Below are 19,623 nucleotides of genomic sequence, written 5' to 3'. Positions count from 1 at the left end.
GTATTTGTGGCAAATTTTATAAAAATCTGTCCAGTGTTTTTTGAGTTTATTCCATGCTAAAAACTAATATTTTTACTTTTAATGTAAGTATGGATTTATAGTTCAAAATACAATGAAAAACATTAGAAATTGTGCAATTTTTTACCATTGCAACGTAATTACCCAGTTGAAGTAATTTAATCTAATCTATTTATCAAAAAGTCGTATTGATGATAGAACATAATTAAAAGATTAATTTGATTTACGTTATTTATGTAGTGCTTGCCCGCGGTTTCGTCTGAGTGGCTGTTTTTCACGTGTTGTAATATGATCGTAATTAGTGGACGTGTGAAATAAAATGTGTGTACAAAAACCAATGTTTAAGTGAAAACATGGAATAAATATTTACATAATGTACTTTTATGTCTATACAAACACATTTTCTATAATATACATTTTGTGTAATTTAATAATTAACAAGCAAACATCCCTACAAACCTTTGCGTTATTAATATTATCATTTTTCATAATACATCCATTTTGGAACAAAATAAAATAATTTATTGTAATCTAGCAGCACAAATGTTAATATGCCGCTATGTGGAGGAGTCGTGTGATCTAGAATTGGACCATATTCGTCGTGTGATATCGTATTAGGCGTGTAAGGGATAAAAAAAATTAACAGTTTTCAACAAAAGGCCTTCGAAACTTATATCTATCCTAGCTTTTACCCGTGGCTTTTCCCGCGTACATTACCCACGGGAACAGTAATTTTTCCGGAACGGAAGGTTTTGAAGAGTTGCCTCTTGGGCCTATCCTGGGTACACCATCAGAACATGCTTATCGTAATGATGGAAGTTTACAGGAGTTCTTCAGTTGGAAAGATGTGGAAAATTTCTAGTATCATTACAGTATAGTTATTACAAGTGAAAATAGACGAAACTACTTTCGCTTGTAATACAAAGTAGACATTTTAACGGCCACTATATGTTTCCCGCGGCTTCGACCGCGTTTATAAATTTTCCACGGGAACAGTTATTTTCCTGGATGAAAAGTACCCTATGTCCTTCTCCATACTCCAATCTATATGTATGCAAATTTTCAAAAAGATTGGTCGAGCAGATAGAGCGTGAAAGAAGAGATAACAAACAAAATTACATTCGGGTACAGCACACTAAAAATACGGGTCACTCGTGTGATTATGAATGGAATAATCGACTATAATTTCTGCCTTAATAATAGACCATTTTAGGCGAATGAGATTATTCCAATCAAATTATATGTGTCCCGTTTAGTCGCGGCCATTTTCGTACCGTATCGGATGAGGACGCGAGAGAAGGAGCAATCAATTTACCACAGATAAAGGTTGGTAGTTGTCGTAAGGCATCTCCCTTCCACCTCTTGCAACATTCTCCCGTCTTCTTCGCTCAATAAGTACGTCATCTTGATCAAGGGCACTGAAAAAATATAATATTATCCGTTAGAAATTTCCATAAAAACTTCATTGATTAATTATATAATTATCGTCATCCATCCGGTTGTAACGTGGGATTAATTTGATAAAATTACATTACATGGCAAATATAATGATCGATGTGGTTTTTTGTGTGTTTTATAATCGTTGTTGTCAATTAGTGACTATTGGTTCCCGCCCTGGAACAGGACCACTAAACGTTGGGCCAATTTCGATGGAATTTAGAATGGATATAATTAACAACACGAAGTCAAGCATATACTACCGCGGGCGGAGCTGCGAGTTTCAACTAGTATGTTACAAAATATTATCTTTTGAGTTAGTATCCAATAACACAAGTCTCGAACTTAACTGTATTGCATAAGAAAACACAGATGCACAAGAAACAGAAAAATACACTAGCAACGGCTGATTTATCCCATGGAGGGATATATTCCAGTCAACCGCCAGGAAATTAATTAGACATTATTGGGGTTAACTAAATCTATGTCATTTATATCTATATATTGATAACTAGCTTTTGCCCACAGCTCCGCCTGCGATAATCTATGTTTTACCTCGGATCATCAACTATCTTTCAAAAATCGTCTGAGCTGCTTAGCCGTGAACATACACACAGTCTAACTAGTTGTTCGCAATCATAAATACGCACTAATGTACGTATAGTTAGGATAATAAAAATAAATTAAAATACGTTTATTTCAGAGCTCAGTGTGGTATAGAAGTATGGACTTACGCTTTCACATCGTCTCTGTGAACCCTATAAGCAATTCCTTCCATCTGAAGGGCTTCCAGGAAAGCATCATGTACTTCAGGCTTCACCAAGGCAACACCCTCATATCCTATGACGGGGTGGCCCAGAACATCGACGTCATACTCAGATATTAGTTGGCCGATGGCTTTCATTTGACCTGGTGTTGAAGGTCCTAAGTAGTAGGATTTCCATCTGAAAGAAATGTCTTCTTCAGGTATCGAACAGTATGGCCCACCAAATGGTAAGTGTCAACACAGCGTATGGACGCCAGATATATACTTAAGAATATAAAGCGTTTACAACTGATAGACAGCGATAGCATTACAAAAAAGGTGAAGGACATGTAAGCGATCGATTAGATCAAATCAGAGCCGAACTTTTTTACATTTCTGAGCAAGCAAACAGGCATGCGGCCCTTCTGATAGTAAGTGGTCACCGCAGCCTATGGACGCCTGCAACACCAACGGTGTAACGCAATGCCAAGTCTTAATCTCTTTTCACGGCCTTTTGGAAGAACTCCATATTGAAAAAGTCTTTAGGGAAAACCATGGCAGCTCAAAAAGGTCCAAGGTTCGAATCTTACTCGTGCCACATGTATTTGTATAATTAGACACGTGTGTAGAAGTTTTTATATCATATCACATTGTTTTTGTTCACCGAAGAATACCTATAACAACATGGTGTTTTAGACAGTTTAACTCACTAGCGTATTCGACTACTTGCCACTAGATGGCGATAGGTACTCGTAAAATTAAATCAGATTCCTTTAGGCGATTCGGTAATGTCACACCAGTAGTGTCAGCAATAACACACTCTATATGAATTAACGATGCAACTGGGTTCACACGAGAATGAGAGAGAATAAGAGAGAGAGAGAGAGAGAGAGAGAGAGAGAAAGACTCACCCTAAGTACTTCTCGTGCTTGGCACTTACTGCCACCACCAAAAATAAAATAGCCAAGACCTTCATTTGTCTCAATGATGATCGGAAACCGAAAACAGTTTTTTTATACGAAGATAAGATGCTAATCGGGTTGGTGATTACAAATTTAAATTATCAGATAAAAGTCCAGGGTTTCTCAAACTACAAACCTCTATTTGACTTTCAAGAAAACAAGAAACCATTTGGCCGTTTGCAAGACACTTTACATCTACAGACGTTATTACAATTAAACTTCTTTTGGGTCTTGTTTAGTGTCCGTGAATGGGTTAAATACTGAGAATGGATAGGCATTTTAAAAAGTAATTAGTTAATTGAAGATACCCGCTTAAAAAATGAGTAACAAGATTCCAAACAAACATACATATTTTGCAAGTTAAATAATTCTGGACGCATCTAAATTCATACTAATTATAAAGAGAAAAGAATTGTATTTTTGTTTGCAATGGATAAACTCAAAAACTACTAGGCCGATTTCGATGAAATTTGGCACAGAGATAGGCGAAACCTTCGAGAGTGACACAGGCTACTTTTTATCATGGTCACCCGAGCGAAGCCGGGGCGAGCCGCTAGTTACTTATAATAAAAAAGTTATCTATTCATTCAGTAACTCGCATGGAATAGTTTAATCCAGTGTTTCTCAAAGTGTAACGCTTCTAGTGTAATATTTGGAATATACACTCGCTTCGCTCGCTCGCTTTTGTTTTGGACACAAGTAAACTAACAAACCTAACCTACCAATTCTGTAAAAAAGAATTATGCCATATGCGAAAAAATGACAACATAATTATATGCGAAAGTATGTTATGATAAACATGTTATTAATGTTATTGTTTTATATTTATATATTTTATTAATATATATTAAGAAAAAAATTTATTATTCTATTAACTAATTATTTTTTAATAAAATGCCTATCCATTCTCAGTATTTAACCCATTCACGGACACTAAACAAGACCCAAAAGAAGTTTAATTGTAATAACGTCTACAGACGTTATAACAATTAAACTTCGTAAAGTGTCTTGCAAACGGCCAAATGGTTTCTTGTTTTCTTGAAAGTCAAATAGAGGTTTGTAGTTTGAGAAACCCTGGACTTTTATCTGATAATTTAAATTTGTAATCACCAACCCGATTAGCATCTTATCTTCGTATAAAAAAACTGTTTTCGGTTTCCGATCATCATTGAGACAAATGAAGGTCTTGGCTATTTTATTTTTGGTGGTGGCAGTAAGTGCCAAGCACGAGAAGTACTTAGGGTGAGTCTTTCTCTCATGTGTCTCTCTCTCTCTCTCTCTCTCTTATTCTCTCTCATTCTCGTGTGAACCCAGTTGCATCGTTAATTCATATAGAGTGTGTTATTGCTGACACTACTGGTGTGACATTACCGAATCGCCTAAAGGAATCTGATGTAATTTTACGAGTACCTATCGCCATCTAGTGGCAAGTAGTCGAATACGCTAGTGAATTAAACTGTCTAAAACACCATGTTGTTATAGGTTTTCTTCGGTGAACAAAAACAATGGTGATATGATATAAAAACTTCTACACACGTGTCTAATTATACAAATACTTGTGGCACGAGTAAGATTCGAATCTTGGACCTTTTTGAGCTGCCATGGTTTTCCCTAAAGACTTTTGCAATATGGAGTTCTTCCAAAAGGCCGTGAAAAGAGATTAAGACTTGGCATTGCGTTACACCCTTGGTGTTGCAGGTGTCCGTAGGCTGCGGTGACCACTTACTATCAGAAGGGCCGCATGCCTGTTTGCTTGCTCAGAAATGTAAAAAAGTTCGGCTCTGATTTGATCTGATCGATCGCTTACATGTCCTTCACCTTTTTTGTAATGCTATCGCTGTCTATCAGTTGTAAACGCTTTATATTCTTAAGTATATATCAGGCGTCCACAGGCTGTGTTCACACTTACCATTTGGTGGGCCATACTGTTCGATACCTGAAGAAGACATTTCTTTCAGATGGAAATCCTACTACTTAGGACCTTCAACACCAGGTCAAATGAAAGCCATCGGCCAACTAATATCTGAGTATGACGTCGATGTTCTGGGCCACCCCGTCATAGGATATGAGGGTGTTGCCTTGGTGAAGCCTGAAGTACATGATGCTTTCCTGGAAGCCCTTCAGATGGAAGGAATTGCTTATAGGGTTCACAGAGACGATGTGAAAGCGTAAGTCCATACTTCTATACCAAACTGAACTCTGAAATAAACGTATTTTAATTTATTTTTATTATCCTAACTATGTGTAATGTACGTATTTATGAATGCGAACAACTAGTAAGACTGTGTGTATGTTCACGGCTAAGCAGCTCAGACGATTTTTGAAAGATAGTTGATGATCCGAGGTAAAATATAGATTATCGCAGGCGGAGCTGTGGGCAAAAGCTAGTTATCAATATATAGATATAAATGACATAGATTTAGTTAACCCCAATAATGTCTAATTAATTTCCTGGCGGTTGACTGGAATATATCCCTACATGGGATAAATCAGCCGTTGCTAGTGTATTTTTCTGTTTCTTGTGCATCTGTGTTTTCTAATGTAACAGTTAAGTTCGAGACTTGTGTTATTGGATACTAACTCAAAAGATAATATTTTGTAACATACTAGTTGAAACTCGCAGCTCCGCCCGCAGTAGTATATGCTTGACTTCGTGTTGTTAATTATATCCATTCTAAATTCCATCGAAATTGGCCCAACGTTTAGTGGTCCTGTTCCAGGGCGGGAACCAATAGTCACTACTTGACAACAACGATTATAAAACACAAAAAATACCACATCATCATTATATTTGCCATGTAACTTTATCAAATTAATCCCACGTTACAACCGGATGGATGTCGATAATTATATAATTAATCAATGAAGTTTTTATGGAAATTTCTAACGGATAATATTATATTTTTTCAGTGCCCTTGATCAAGATGACGTACTTATTGAGCGAAGAAGACGGGAGAATGTTGCAAGAGGTGGAAGGGAGATGCCTTACGACAACTACCAACCTTTATCTGTGGTAAATTGATTGCTCCTTCTCTCGCGTCCTCATCCGATACGGTACGAAAATGGCCGCGACTAAACGGGACACATATAATTTGATTGGAATAATCTCATTCGCCTAAAAAGGTCTACTATTAAGGCAGAAACTATAGTCGATTATTCCATTGATAATCACACGAGTGACCCGTATTTTTAGGGTGCCGTACCCCAAAAGGTAAAAACGGAACCCTTATAGGATCACTTCGTTTTCCGTCTGTCTGTCTGCCCGTCTGTCAAGACCCTTTTTCTCAGGAACGCGTAAAGGTATCAAGTTGAAATTTATACCAAATACCCAGGTCTACGGTCTTTTCTAGCTGGGAAAAAATCAAACTTGTTCGTTAACGCAATCCAAAAATATGACCGTTTATGTCGCATATTATATAGGTAATTTTACTTACATCAAAGAAAAAACTTATTTTTGTAATTGGTTTCGTACAAAAAGAATGCATGCGCCAGCGAATCTTCAAAATTTTGTACGGAGCCCTTGACCGTTTTTTTTATTAACAAGGACACAGATGAATAGAAGTGGGTGATCGCTTTAAGAGATAGATGGCAACCGGCAGCGAAAAAGAAAGTAACAGGCCGGTTAACAATTTTGTTGGATGACAGATACGGTGAGACGAATGCCATATGAACAACGGCATGAAGAACTGTAAAAAAGCAACATATACAAACTACATTGTATAAAGACAGTTGCCATCCATCTCTGTTCCAAACCTTTTTTCTTTTATACGCAACAAATTATTAATTCTGTCGCTGGAGGTTAAAAAGTAGGATAGCGGATCCTGGGTTCCGATGTCGAAATGGTATAATGGTAAGCCGATCTGCATGATAGGGACCAACACTGTTCAAATGAGTTTCTTTCGGCATTTCTTCTCAGCAGTGGTCGTTCCGAAATGCCAGTAGTTTGTAGCTTGTGAGAAATAACTATAAATATAAAGATTGACGAGAAAAAGTGCCTATGAAGGTCTAATTTCTGAATAAATGATTTGAATTTGAAACAAACCGGGAAGAAGCTCAGATAAGAGAGAAAGAGAGAGAGATATGCAGTGTATGTAGGCTTAAAATAAGATATTTCATTCTAGAGAATGGGTTACAGTTCCGGTAGTCACATACGCCATTCACAAATTAGTTGAAGACGTAACCGAACCAGATTTGTTGGAGAGATTCGATTTCGTCATCCTGCCTGTCGTCAACCCAGATGGATATGAGTTCAGTTATAATTCTGTAAGTTTTATATACATTTAGAAACGTAGTTTCACACATACATAAGTGATATATACATTATAAGGATAATGCCACCTTCAGTGACATTTCTTGTGAGTTCACGTGGGAATTTACGTGGGTACAAAATAATCACTGAACAAATTTTACAAGAAACCTTAATAATATTTCGTGTAATTTTAATCATGCCCACGCCTCCGCTACCACGTAACTGGCGATATAAGAGCCATGCCTCATTGCTCAGTCGTGCTCCGTTATTTCGACAGACAACACAGTACAACGCAGAAATTGTATGAAGTTTCGATGTACGTTAACGCACGTCAGTGTCATAACTTATAGAAAACAACGCAGCAAGACGCAACTACGACGTCCTGCGTCGTAGCAACGCAGCACGACTGAGCAATGGGGCATGGCTCTAAGGGCGGCAGTTACTTTGCGCAGAGTATAGCAGCTAAAACTGTCATCCTTCTTGAGATATTTTAGAATCTCTTTTTTATTTATATTGATAATTTAATATTTGTTGGACTGGATAAATGTCTGGTACCTAAATATTCATTAGATAGAAATTAAAACTAGCGTGTGGTTCCGCCCTAGACTAGGACCACTCTATATTCTTTAATGGATGTCATGATTAAATGATTAACGGATAAGTAACATTGAAAGCTGATGGGAAAGTAATTGTAGCTACACACGTGTTTATGATATATATAAAACTGTATAAATTCTAAACTCTATAATAAATGTTCAAGGCTTTGTTGGATGAGAGTATGTGTGACATCGTATACACGTCGTCATTTTCCTTTGTATTTGAAAAATATGCTCTTGCCATTACGGGGATAGTGCTAAAGCAATATAAAAAAAACATCTTCCAGGAACGCTTTTGGCGTAAGACTCGGTCAACCGACACGCACGCCTCCAGTTCCCGATGCCCTGGCGTCGACGGCAATCGAAACTACGACTTTTTCTGGAACACCGTTGGCGTGAGCCCTTCTCCTTGCGACGATATATACCCTGGAAACCGCCCGTTCTCCGAAATCGAGACTCGAGTCGTTCGTGACATAATCGACGAATATCTACATCGAATGGCATTGTATTTAACTATGCATAGTTTTGGCAGTATGATTTTGTACCCATGGGGACACGATGGAACACTATCTAATAACGCCTTCGCTCTTCACACCGTCGGTATAGCTATGGCTGATGCGATACATGATCATCAGTTACCACATTATCAGCCCTACACTGTCGGCAATGCAGCACTGGTGTTGTGGTATGGAGCGTCGGGTGCTGCAGAAGATTACGCTCATTTGGTTGGAGTACCATTATCGTACACGTATGAGCTGCCTGGGTTCAGTGGGACGTGGGATGGGTTCCATTTGGCCCCAAGTGCCATTGAGCAGGTGGCAAAGGACACATGGGAAGGAGTCGCGGTTGGCGCGAGAAGGGCCGGCGATTTGTTTGTGACGCTCAAAAAGTGAATAAAATTGAATGAAAAATTAATTAAGTTGTGTAGTAATTATATTTTTGGTCTTTGTCCTTCAAATCTTGTAGACTGTAGATGATATCAAGTATTAAAGTAGAAAAATTTAAGAAGCTTTTTTGGTGATATGATCGACCGCTTCGTGTGGTGTGTGTTCCGCCCTAGAATAAGACCACTCCTTAATTTCATTAGATGAGAGATCGTTTCCTTCGTGATAATATTGTGTCACTGAAAATTATATTTGTCTAATTCTTTTTTTTTGTTATTTCATACTACCAAATTATTAGTTTTTTTGTTTTCTAAGAATGACTATGAATATGCTATGAATTCATATTGTGATAATGCCTCGTGCCCTGTAGCAGAGCTAGTATTTGATATTGACTAGCGGTCCGTGTCCGGTTTCGTTTGAGTGAAACCATACAAAATGGTTCTCACTGGAAAAACTCCGTGGCAAATTTAATCGTTATTAGAATTACTGTTTTTTTTGTGTTTATTCATTAGAAACAAAATTATGGCAAATATGAATATGGATTTTATAAATAGTTCAAAAGTACTGATTATCCTAGCGTTTAGAACCCCGCCGTGGGCTGTCATTAGTGTTTATTAAATTGTACCGTACACCACACTAATGCAAATTTAATTATCCTATTTTATAAATAAGTAAAGTACTGGTACAATGTTAATTTTGTAAATGTTTAATTTAAAAAATATATATTCTTTATTTAAAAAAAAAATGTGCGACACTAATGAAACGCTACACGCCGCGTTCAAACAGTCGTGATATTCACCCATAAATGCGAAAGTAAGTTTGTTACCTCTTCATGCTCTATCTACTAAACCAATCTTTGTCAACTTTCATTGCATACATGTAGTTCAAAGTACGGAGAAGGACATAGGATACATGTGATCCCGGAAAAACTTTTTCCGTGGGAATTTCATGCGGGCGAAGCCGCTGGCAAAAGCTAGTGTTTAATAAGTTAGTAAAACGTATAAGTTAATAAAATAGAAGCGGTGGTGGTGTAATGGTTAAGACGCCCGCCTGTGGATCGAAAGGACCCAGGTTCGAATCCTACTCGTGCCACATGAGTATGTATGCCAATATGACTCATGTATAGTAGTTTTCATAGATATATAGATAGATTCTTTGCTTCCGGTGAAGGAAAAGCATCGTGAGGAAACCTGCACATTGTTGATTATTAACTGTGAAATGGAGAAGGCAATGGCAAACCATTAATAATGCCAAGAAAGTTGCTACGTATGTTTCATTCCATGTAATTACCACGACCCTCAGTCATGAGGAAATACGAATATGAAGAAGAAAATAGTAATGCATTCGTCACCTATAAACTACGTATAAACTGCAAAAAATACGCGTCACATATTAAATCTTCAAGATATCAATATCAAGTCCTAACGATAGAGATAATCTTCTATCTTTTGTAAACTTATCACCTACGCCCCCTTGGAAAACCGTCTAAAACTTAAACGCGCGCAGTCTTTCTAATGACCATGAAATATCAGTTTTTATAAGTCAGTCGCTATGGTATCGGCTTTTTATGGACACTGCGATCTTACGATATGATGTGTGTGACGGTTACTTACTCATACGACGTGTGTGATAGCTACATAGGTACTATCGCCGAACTCAGATGCCGACGCGAATTAAGGAAAATTGCGTAGTTTGTGTGACAGCTTTTATTTACCGCAATAAAATACCAACAATATATATCGATCCCGCCGAAATTCGGTGAACTGTTTCGCGATAACGTGTAGCCGGAATAAAAATGTTGATATAGATGTGGAAAATTTTCATTTGCGAATGAATAGCGTTTTACTGTTGTACAGTTTGCGAAGGGGGCTGGTTATAAAACATTGCCACAATATTATTTGGGTTAGTTGGTCGCCATAACAGTGCCGCAATGAAGGTTTTGGCACTTTTGTGTTTAGCCACTGTGGCCTTGGCAAAACACGAACAGTATATTGGGTGAGTACCGAAAATAGTATAATGAAAACTATATATTTATTTCATGAAATATATTTTTCATCGTTTTTTTTATGTGAAAATTACCGAGAAAACAAAATGTATGTAACCAGGTGAATATGACTAGAGGACACTGGGCTCTGACGCTCAACGTCTGGGAAGAAACCGGGAAAAAGCTCAGATAAGAGAGAGATAGCCAGGTACATAGAAAATTACCTATTTAAATTTAAACTTCGAATTAATTTAGTCAGAATTTCAGACATATACTTTAAAATGTAAACATTTTAAAAGCGGATATATTTTTATGATATTATTTTAAATACCAACTTTCTGTCACACTATTTTGAATAAATAAATAAAATAAATATATTAGGACAAACCACACAGATTGAGCTAGCCCTTAAAGTAAGTTTGAGATTTGTGTTATGGGTTACTAACTCAACGATGATATATTTTATAACATATACATATATAGATAAACATCCAAGATCCGGGCCAATCAGAAAAAGATCGCTTTCCACTCGACCGGGGATCGAACCAGGGACCTCTCGGTTCAGTGGCAAGAACTTGACCACTGCGCCACCGAGGTCGTCATTTTGTCACACTAGTGCGACACAGAAGATTTTTGTCTTCACAATGACACTGGAAGGACATTATAAATTTTTATGATCGTGTTTCAGAGCCTATTGCTACTTAGAGTGGGTTACACCAGTCAACTATGACATTAACTTCATCCTGTGCCGTTGTTTTGCGTTTTTTGCGTTAAATTTACCGTCAAAATTGACAGGTATAACGCACCTTTAGTAAAACCTTTAAATTTTCAGTTGGAAGTCTTACTACCTAGGACCAACCACCTTCGAACAGTTACAAGCTATAGGCCGTCTGCATGATGAGTTTGATTTGGACATTTTGAGCCATCCGATACTTGAACGTGAAGGGATTACCTTGGTGAAACCTGAGCATCATGTTGCCTTCATCAAAGCTATAGAGGACGAAGGCATTCCTTATAGGATTCACAGAGACGATGTCAAAGCGTGAGTACTAGTTGAATATTATATTTTCATTCACGAATAGGTTAGATGAAAAGGTCAGAAATATTGTAAAAAATTGTATGCTCTTGATAAAATAGATATTATATTTAAAATCATTGCGATAATTCAAACTGTAACAATGCTATTAATTCATTATACGAACATTTAAAGTTAGTTGGAAAGACCATTTGTAAAAATGTGTAAATAAACACCAGTGTGCAGGTTTCCTCACGATGTTTTCCATCACCTGGATCAAGTGGTGGTCTATGAAAATTACTAAGTATCATCACAGTACATACAGTCAGATTGGTATATTCATATTTATAATTTCAAACTCATATGGCACGAGTATACAGAATACAAACTTGCGACCGTTCGCTCCGCAGGCGGGTGTCTTAACCATTACACCACCATCGCTTCAAAAATTAAAACTGTAAAGATAAACTAAACCATTGTAAAAAAACTAAAAATTTTCACTAAGAACGCAATATTTTGCTATCATGGCAAATTGATTATTAGAAATAGATTTCAGATATTATTGTCTTTTACGTTTTAGACGACGCGCTTATGAGGGTATGTAAGATAGCTGTCAAACAAACAGACTTTTTCCGCTAAAAGATATTGTATATTTGATTTTACTTTTGTCATAACTTTCAAAGCATTTTCATTGGTGTTTCTTATAAATAGGGACAAACACTGTTTGAATGAGTTCCTTTTTTCTCAGCAGTGGTCTCAGCAGTGGTCGTTCTGAAATGCTAGTAGTTCGTAGCTTTGGTAAATATAATTTAATTTAGAATATCATGTGAAAAAGTGCCTGTGAAGGCCTAATTTCTGAATAAATGATTTGATTTTGATTTTGATTTTGATAATAAATAATTCTTTATAATTCTTCGAATAGTCAGAATATCAGGGATTACATTCTAATTGTTTTTTATTTCCTGTTATTAAGAGCGTAAAAAACATATTTTTTGTAAATCTTTATCAGCTTCAGACAAGTTTTTTTTTTAATAAATTGGATGAATGATAAGTATTAGTCACGTATGTACTTAATGTCTTTTAGCTAATGAACAAACTGGATTAATTTTGATAATAATTGTATCAATTAATCGGAAATTCTCGGAATATTAAGCTGATTAATTCATTAAAGGTGCCAGATAAAAGTTAAAAAAACCAATCAATAACTTTTATCAACATTATACATTGTTTATCAATATTATTATGGTGACTTGGAGTCGCGCTACATTGTTGTGCCCTTTGCTGTTGAGACGATGGGCCCATGGGGTCCTGAGGCAAAATCCTTTTTGTCTGAGATTTCAGCGCGTCTCCGTGAGGTAACGGGCGATCCAAGGGCGGGCAGTTACTTTGCACAGAGGATTGCCATAGCGGTTCAGAGGGGTAATGCTGCCAGCCTTCTCGGAACCCTTCCAAGCGGCGACGAGCTGGAATTTCTTTATTATTTATAATTATAAATTTTGAAAATAAAATATATAATTTTTTTTTAAAGAAATTAAAACAAGAATGATATTATTATAGTGTTAGGTACACAATTTTATATACTCTAGGATAAGCTATAAAACGACTAAAATGTATTTTAAGAGACTAGAAATCGTTTTGGGAATATTCATTATCACTTCATAATAAAAAACAAAGTGGTTAGCCGCCGACTAAGTAAGCCATATTGAAAATGATTTAAAATGTTACAGGGCACTCGACTACGATGATATGGTAATCGAGAAGAGAAGAAGCGAGAGAGCCGCCAGGAACTCCAGGGAGATGCCTTATGACAGCTATCAGAGGATTGCAGTGGTACGTTCTTCTCTCTCTCTCTCTTTCGATAGTGTGACTACTTGAAATAAAAACAACCAATTGGTTACAACTATGTAACTAAATGTAACAGAGACAAAGCGGTGTTAGCCCAGTGGTTAATACCGTCCGCCTGTGATCGAGGTTCGAATCGTACTCGTGCCACATGAGTTTGTATACCAATCTGTACGAGAGACACCACTAATACAGCATTATCTGTAGTATTAATTCATTCAAAGCGGTGTTGGCACAGTGGTTAATACCGTCCGCCTGTGATCGAGGTTCGAATCCTACTCGTGCCACATGAGTTTGTATACCAATCTGTACGAGAGACACCACTGATACAGCATTATCTGTATTAATAATTTATTTATTTTAGCGATATACCGATTACTTCCTACGTCATATAGCATTAGAACCTAGTTTTGCTTAGCTATAATTCTTTTGTTCTTCGCTTTGCACGGTTTTTGACACGCTTCATTGTTGACGAGTATATCATGAATCTTTGATTTTCAGATTGACGAATACCTCCAAGACGTTGCCAGCAGGTACCCTGATATCGTCACACTGGTGACTCCAGCTAACACGTTTAACGGTCATCCTATCCAATACCTGAAGATTTCCACTACCAACTTTGAAGACGAGAGCAAACCAGTCATCTTTATCGATGGAGGAATCCACGCCAGAGAATGGATATCCCCGCCAACTGTTACATACGCTATAAGGAAGTTGGTGGAAGATGTCACTGAATCTGATCTTTTGGACAAGTTTGATTGGATACTCCTGCCCGTGGTGAACCCTGATGGATATGAGCACACCTTTACTTCTGTAAGTTACTCCAAATCTTTATCTATTAATATTAATATTATAAAAGCGAAAGTAAGTTTGTTACCTCTTCGCGTCTTATCTGCTAATCAAATCTTCTTGAAATTTTGCACACATGTAGTTTGGAGTATGGAAGAGAACATAGGATACCTTTTATCCTGGAAAATGGATGTTCCCGTGAAAAATCGCGCGGGGAAAAGCTAGTAATCTAATAATATAGACAAAATTTTGTTGTTAGCTATCAATAACGTTAAATATATCCTAAAGACCATTAAGAATGTATACTATTTTAATGTTTAAATGTGTTATTGTCACACGTGCTCTGGAATCGAGCGGGTTTTTAATGTTAGCTATAAATATTATTATTATTACTACTCAAAAAATTTTTCCTTTGAGATTTGATTAGTTTTGAAGATATTGAACAATAAACAAGGTATTGTACTCAGCAGTAAGTAGGAAGTAGATAAGTGTTTGTGATCAGCAATCCTAAACTGTTTTCTTGCTTAAAAAGCTTATTTTATCGAACGATGAAGTGCATCCAGGACTATTTATTCATAAACAAAAATCATTTGAATTAGTCGTGGTTAAAGTGACATTATCTTAGAATAGTAAATATGATGAGTTCGATTACATGGCTATATTCTTCAATATGTTTTTTTCTCCTTCCAGTTCCGATTCTGGCGTAAAACACGCTCCACCGACCAACATCAACTCAGCCCTGCCTGTCCCGGGGTGGACGGCAACCGAAACTACGATTTCTTCTGGAACACCGTCGGTACCAATCCATCTCCTTGCTCCGACACCTACGCCGGCAGCCGAGCCTTCTCCGAAATCGAGACAAGGGTCGTCAGGGACATTGTCAATGAAAACCTTCACAGAATCGCTTTATACCTCACTATGCATAGTTATGGCAGCATGATTTTGTATCCTTGGGGTCATGATGGTACCCTGTCACCTAACGCCTTCGCTCTCCATGTCGTTGGCATAGCAATGGCTGATAAAATCCACGAAAGCCAACTCCCTAACTTCCCAAGTTACGCCGTTGGCAATTCTTTACTGGTTATTGGTTACGGAGCAGCTGGTGCCGCAGAAGACTGGGCTCATTTGGTGGGAGTACCTTTGTCGTATACCTATGAGTTGCCAGGTCTAGATGGTGGCTTCAATGGGTTCCATTTGGACCCCATTTACATTGAACAGGTCGTGAAAGATACCTGGGAAGGTATTGTCGTAGGAGCGAGAGAAGCCGGCGAACTGTTTTTGAGGAAGAAATCATTGTAAATATGTATATGATATATGTATATTGTGATATTATATATTTTTTTATTGTTTTTAAATAAAATGACTTACAATTTAAGAGCAATATTTTGTCTGCAACCACGGATACGTAATTACGTATGGGTAAAATTTTACAGCGTCCTGATTACGTCATATTAGTTCTATTAATCACTTACGTTACGGTAAAACAGAGTTTCCATAATTTCATTCAAATAATTACTATGAACTGAATAAAGAACCGCATAAAATAAATCAATTACGTGATTATTGTATTCGTAAAGTAATTTATACTTCGTCAGGGCAACAAATATACTTGTAATTAAATGAAACAGAAGAAGAAATAGAAACCTAAGTAGTTATTAAACAGATAATGTTAAATGGACAATACTCAACGGCCCACACTAATTACTAAGCTTAGTAAGTCCGATGGACAGGTCATCGAAACTGTAATAAAAATTGCAGTGAACTGATACACGATGATATACATTTTATTCCAACGCATATTTTAATATATAGAATAGAATTGAATATTTTTAATACATACACACATAACATACATTGAGGTATTAAATATTAGTACCTCGTAATCTACTGGAGTGCAGCAATAGGATGGTTCTCAGAGCGTTTCGACTTTGTTTCGACCGATGCGGCCGCGTTGTCATTACGATCCTTCAATTTTCTCGAGGATTGAATCATTTCCAAAATCAATCATTCATAAAGTTGACATTATCACAGTACAGATTATTATTTTAAAGTCAGATAGTAATAACAATTCTTGTCTTTGTTAAAATTTGAAAAATTGTAATAACAGCGCGGTTGCAGCTGTCAATACGTTCTGAGAATCAAATAACTAGTAGGTCAGTGTTACGATGAAATTCAATAGATCTACAAAAAAGGGGAACGAAATGTCCAGCACTGGTTTTCGGCTCGATTTCTGTGGCATTACGAAAACTTCAATATGTGCATAATTCTCAATAATAAAGAAATATGACACACGTTGAAATTACGTATTTATAATAAGTAATTTCTAACAATATCCGTGAGAACATGGATTAAAGAATGCTTTGATTTACCTTCGTTAATATCTAGAACGTAATCTCGAGGAACAGGGGATATTCAACTTGTAGAATTAGCATATTCGTTACCGCGTGTAAACGTGGCGTTAATTGGAATTTCCAGAAATTTCCGGGAATTTTCCCGTCTTCCCGGGGAACTTTTCCCGCGCGGATCAATTTCCAATTCCGAATATTCCACCCGCGTCGCTAGCCGCGTCCCGAGAGATGGGACGTGTTTTGGAGTTATCGATACTTTTTTGTACAAGCTGTGATTTTTGCCTTTTAATTTTTATTTAATTAAGTTTCACTAAAATACTATTTGTACATACATATTATCACAGTTCAGGCAGGCAGAGATTAATTATTTCCTCTTGGCACGATCCTGAAATTTCACTCGCTTCTGCTATCATAACTGACATATGCGAAAGTATGTTTGTTTGTTACCTCTTCACGCTCTGTCTACTCAAACAATCTTCTTAAAATTTTGCATACATGTAGTTTAAAGTACGGAGAAGGACATGGGGTACCTTTCATTCTGAAAAAATAACTGGTCCCACGGGAAAAAACCCGGGCGAAGCGGCGGGAAAAATGGTACTTAATGATATTTATCGCTCTATTTAAGCATGCTCTTCGGTTATGGGTGTCCCTAATATCTGCCATGGAAGGGAAATTCGCTATCTGGTTCCTGTATGTATATCAAGATCGATCCCGACCACAGCTTCATATATTATATATTTATAAAAGTAAATTATATATAAAAAAGGTAAATTAATACGATACGATTTTTCTGTGGGAGGGTTTTATGTTAAGTCCTAATTTATTTAATTGTCTTTTCACCCTTGACTCTCTATGCTAAAAAGCTGTAAGAATGAGAAGGAAGGCTTTATATTGTCGCGTAAAGGGCAGTCCATTAATCACGTTATGTTTTTTTTTTAGCATTTTAACATCGTGCGACAAGAGGTTATATTTAAGAGTAAAGTGGAGAGAAAAATTTGAAGCCTATACCTACCAGTGGGTCGACTTGATGTAGGCTAAGATTGGAAAAAAATCTGTGGATGTAGGTAATAAAAATGAATGAATCAAGGAATAAAAGAAGACAGATAGTTTAACTCCTCATGAGTCATAAATTAATATGGTTATAACAAGGTATTTAAACATTGTTAATGCCAATTTTCTCCCAGCTTAACCTTTTGGTGGAACTTCATCGTATTAAATAAATTAAATAGACAAAAATTTAAATAACAATATAAAAAGGTATAGGCGAAATCGAAGATCTAGATCATCTGATGTTGACGGGCGGATCTCCGTGCGTTTCTACCTCTGGTTAATTTACCTCTTGGTTAATTTTCTTTAGGTTAAGCAATCATTTTCAAAATCAATCATTCATTAAATTGACATTGACCACAGTACAGATTAATGATTTTAAAGTAAAATAGTAAAACTGATTCTTGTTAAAATTTGTCTTTGTTAAAATTTGAAAAGTATCAATGACGCGCGGCACCGCAGCGGTCGAAACGCTCGGAGATCCACCCTGACCCACGATGGTCCAGCTAAACTATAGAAAATAATCAAATGACGCCTTAACAAAAGTTGTTCAGGCTGATTGATGAGCATTCCTGTTGAAGTATAAAAATTTAATTGAAGCCAGATTCTCACTGGGAGAGATGCCATGTGAAACTGTACTTATCCCGCGTATACCGCCTATTGCGACTGTCTCCGCAGAGTAACTCTTCAGGTCTTTCCATATTGGCGTCCGAAGGAAAGAATATATTATACTAGATATTGTCCGGGGCTTCGCTCCCGTGGAAATTTTGAGATAAAATCTTGCAAACCTATAGCAATCTTGGATAATGTACCTTTCTAACGGTGAAAGAATTGTTTAAATCGGTTCAGTAGTTTCGGAGATTACCCTCCTCAAACAATACAAACTCACAATCGCCTACCTCTTCATAAGAATAGTATAGATAATTTTTTTTTTAATCTCTCTAATAATTTTGACTCCTTACCAAAAATTGTTCTGCAGGCGAACAAAGTCGCGGGCATCAGCTAGTAGATAAATAACGTAGTAAAGTATTTTAGTTCCAGATTCGAACTAGAACCCATACGGTCAGACGCGTGTTTGGCAACAGCTAAGAACCGCTTAGTCCTGTGGTGTACAAGTTTCGCCTACAATTAGCCGAAGTCCAAGATTCAATGCCCAAGTTACTGTGTAAATACAGAAATTCGAATATCATAAGTCAAATAGAAGTGGCAGACACGACGTTTTGTTACCCACGTCGGTTGGAAATAACGTGGATGTCGTACGAGGCGACTAAGGAACACAAAGCTTTACAACGATATAATTCTCAAATTGGGTCGACGTCAGTTCGGTTGTAAAATCATAGCTATTATATATTCATTAGATTTATACTACCCTTCTATGTTAAAGCCTTTTTTGGAGTAAATAAACAATTTTATTATTTTTTAAAATTAATTGAATATTGATAAAAAAAAATATTAGACATAAAATAAATAAAATACAGGATTCGAGCCGTGAGACACTTAAAATTTTTATAGAAGTATTTGTACAAATATTTCCATACGAAGTTTCAAATTCAAATTCAAATTCAAATCATTTATTCAGAAATTAGACCTTCACAGGCACTTTTTCTCGTCAATCTTTATATTTATAGTTATTTCTCACAAGCTACAAACTACAGCAGACAGACAACAGAATGCGCTTCTGTCTGTCTTACTATTCACAATTCTGTG

General features: G+C 36.7%; 3 protein-coding genes across 3 annotated transcripts; 2 read left to right on the top strand and 1 right to left on the bottom strand.

The window, feature by feature from the left end:
- Positions 1-1,300: 1,300 nt before the first annotated feature.
- LOC135309919 (carboxypeptidase B-like) lies at positions 1,301-3,222 on the bottom strand. Its single transcript, XM_064436605.1, has 3 exons — positions 3,112-3,222; positions 2,190-2,399; positions 1,301-1,436 (listed from the first exon to the last, which is right to left on the bottom strand). Exons 1-3 carry the CDS (start codon positions 3,174-3,176, stop codon positions 1,325-1,327), a joined length of 387 nt encoding a protein of 128 aa, XP_064292675.1. The 5' UTR covers positions 3,177-3,222; the 3' UTR covers positions 1,301-1,324.
- Positions 3,223-4,293: 1,071 nt separating this feature from the next.
- Positions 4,294-8,922, top strand: LOC128678921 (carboxypeptidase B-like). Its single transcript, XM_064436627.1, has 5 exons — positions 4,294-4,404; positions 5,121-5,330; positions 6,073-6,175; positions 7,264-7,425; positions 8,295-8,922. Exons 1-5 carry the CDS (start codon positions 4,340-4,342, stop codon positions 8,898-8,900), a joined length of 1,146 nt encoding a protein of 381 aa, XP_064292697.1. The 5' UTR covers positions 4,294-4,339; the 3' UTR covers positions 8,901-8,922.
- A 1,814-nt stretch (positions 8,923-10,736) lies between these two features.
- LOC128678579 (carboxypeptidase B-like) lies at positions 10,737-15,896 on the top strand. Its single transcript, XM_053760195.1, has 5 exons — positions 10,737-10,886; positions 11,708-11,917; positions 13,618-13,720; positions 14,234-14,545; positions 15,212-15,896. The coding sequence occupies exons 1-5, from the start codon at positions 10,822-10,824 to the stop codon at positions 15,818-15,820; spliced, it is 1,299 nt and encodes a 432-aa protein (XP_053616170.1). The 5' UTR covers positions 10,737-10,821; the 3' UTR covers positions 15,821-15,896.
- The last annotated feature ends 3,727 nt before the right edge of the window (positions 15,897-19,623 follow it).

The sequence above is a fragment of the Plodia interpunctella genome, chromosome 20 (genome assembly GCF_027563975.2).
Source record: "Plodia interpunctella isolate USDA-ARS_2022_Savannah chromosome 20, ilPloInte3.2, whole genome shotgun sequence".
Lineage (NCBI taxonomy): Eukaryota > Metazoa > Arthropoda > Insecta > Lepidoptera > Pyralidae > Plodia > Plodia interpunctella.
Note: the sequence above shows the minus strand (reverse complement) of the source record. Positions and strands in the feature narration are given on the sequence as shown.